We start from the raw sequence: 2,599 nt of genomic DNA, 5'->3' as shown, positions 1-2,599 counted from the left end.
ACGTGGGAATTGTATACTAATGAAGGAATTTTTTTTCTCTCTTCGGAGGGGGAAGCGAGCTGGTGGGGAGGGGTGGGCAGGGAGAAAATTGCGGCAATGAATGAATGGAAATCCAAAACCTCTGTAAAAAAAAAACACAAAAAAACAATAAAGAGGTGTGTGAATGGTTAAAAAAAAAAGGACCAAGCTCATAGCTGCTGGACAAACAATGAACTACACCTTAGAAGAAGAGGCAGGTGGTAAATTCTTCATTATTATCTGTCTTTGTTAGACAGCAAGCTCCTTGTCTACCCAAGACTAATAACCCTGTCTTCAAGCCAGACTTTCCAGCTGAGCCAATTACGTTTCTAATTACATTTCCACTAATCACTTTGCTGGGATGACCCAACTGCAGTGACTCACAGCAGAGTTGCATGACCTAAGGGGATAAAAGCTCTTCAGAGGCTAAATACCCATTAAAATGGAACAACTTTTCTTTTTCTCCTTCTTTATAAAGTTTTTGACTCATAAAAGGAATTGTTAAGTGCAGAGAATTCTGTGTGTTGGTTCTACCGTACAAAGCTGACTGAATCTAACTCAGATCACATCACAGCAGCTGGATTTTGGTCTACACCACCAAGCACAGACCACAGACTCATGCTTTCTATGGCGCCCCCAACATACTCTACCAGCAGCTCACATCTGGACTAAAATTTGCCTGTTTTCAGTCTTCTAGCCGCTGCTATGAATTGGTTCCACGGAGGTACACTAAGTCATTGTTACACAAGGTTATATATCCTTTACTCCTAAAGAGTGAGCATTCTCCTTCCATGTGATTTACAGATTCAGAAACCCAGTGAAGAGTCAGTTACGAGTTGACTCTTACTCAATGGCAATGAATTTGAATAGAATAATCTCTGTTGTTGTTAGGTGCCATCAAGTTGAGTATGACTCATAATGCCTCTATGAACAACAGATATGAATCCCGTCTTAGCCTGTGCCATCCTCAAAATCTCTGACACTTGAGCCTATTCCAGCAGTCATTGTACCAATCTACCTGGTTGAAGAATACCTGCTCTCTTTCTCCATCCCTCCACCTTCCCAAGCATGATGTCCCTCTCCAATGAACAGCTAGCCTCTCCTAGCAACATGTCCAAAGTATGTGAGATGAAGCTTTTCCATCTTTGCTTCCAAGGAGCACTCTGGCTGCATTTTCTCCAAGACACATCTGTTTGTTCTTTTGGAATTCCATGGGATATTCAATACTCTTCTCTAGTACCACATCTTAACGGCATCAATTCCTCTGTCATCCTTGTTCACTGTCCAGATTTCAGCATCATAGCATGTGATTGAAAAGACCGTGATCTGAATAAGGCACACCTTTGTCTTCAACTAACATCATTGCTCTTCATTGATTTGGAAAGGTCCCTGACTGCAAACTTTCCCAGTGCAATACAATCCTGATCTAATATTTCTCATATAATGCTATAAAACATTTTCCATTTGATAAGAAGGAGAAACAGGTAACATCAAGAAATAGAATAGATAAATATAAGGGGATCTTAAAAAAGAAATTTCAATTTCTTTCTAGAAGGCATCTCTGATGATAATTACTAAGTTGTCTTCACTACCTGCTCACGATGCAGGCTGTTGTGTGTATGTATCTACACGTACAGAAACTACCTAAAATTGTGCAAAGATAGTGGCAGACCACACTAAAAATAAAATGAGAACAAAAACCACAACAACTAACCATTCTGTGAACCAGCCACTCCATGAGATTCTTCCTATTTATCACTTCACTTTGCTATACTAACCGTCCTACAAAAGATTCTAATCTGCCTCTTCTACCCTCCTGCCTCTACTACCACTACATTGTCAACACCTATCTCAGCATCAGAAGCTATGATGGAAGATCTTTCTAAGTCCTTTTTTTCCCCAAGAAGTTGGCCAAAGGATAATTATGGCTATAAACACTTGTCACTGGAATAGTGCACATTTTTTTTTTTGCTCCTGGGTCAACGACTGCCAAGAAAAGTGTGCTCTAAGTGTGTCCCATCAACTCATAGTTAAGTGGGTCAGATGGTACCAGAAACAAAGTTAAACTTTCTTGAAGCGGCTAAAAAGGGCGGGAGTCTAGGAGAGTCCCGATTGTCAGGATCTCTTGGTTCTCGGACTTGTTCTAGGAATATCTTGGTTGGTGTATGAGCCTCTTTCTCCCACCCTCCTTTCTGTTTTGTTCCCTCCTTTTCCACATACCTTTGGAGTTACAATTGCAAGGCAAGCAGCGGTCTCGTTCTCTCTGCCGGTAGAAGCCTTCCTTGCACTTCTCGCAGTGAACGCCATCTGTGTTGTCATTGCAGTTGAGGCAACGGAATCCGTTTCCTGTCTGTCTGTGAAGTTCCTTCTCAAAGATGCATTGCCTGGACTTCCCATTGCAGTCACAGACTGGGGAGAAGGAAGAAATGACACCATTAGGAAAAAACAAACAAAAAAAAACACTCAGGAGCAATTTCTCCAAGTTTTTATTATTATTATTGACATAAATGATGCATTGGTGTTAAATATTAATTCTGCTTGTTATGTAATGTCAAACCAGAATCAACTCATAGCTGACCTT

The 2,599-nt window shown here is 40.7% G+C and overlaps 1 protein-coding gene across 1 annotated transcript in view; it reads right to left on the bottom strand.

The window, feature by feature from the left end:
* Positions 1–2,599, bottom strand: part of LAMC2 (laminin, gamma 2) — an 89,850-nt gene that overhangs the window by 56,296 nt on the left and 30,955 nt on the right. The window contains exon 2 of the mRNA XM_006887751.1: positions 2,239–2,427. Within this exon, the coding sequence (XP_006887813.1) occupies positions 2,239–2,427 (189 nt within the window). The remainder of the gene's footprint in view (positions 1–2,238; positions 2,428–2,599) is intronic.

This window comes from Elephantulus edwardii, unplaced genomic scaffold, assembly GCF_000299155.1.
Source record: "Elephantulus edwardii isolate Elephantulus edwardi_28Jun2011 unplaced genomic scaffold, EleEdw1.0 scaffold00061, whole genome shotgun sequence".
Taxonomy (NCBI): Eukaryota; Metazoa; Chordata; class Mammalia; order Macroscelidea; family Macroscelididae; genus Elephantulus; species Elephantulus edwardii.
The sequence above is the reverse complement of the archived record's forward strand: the minus strand, read 5'-3'. Positions and strand labels throughout refer to the sequence as shown.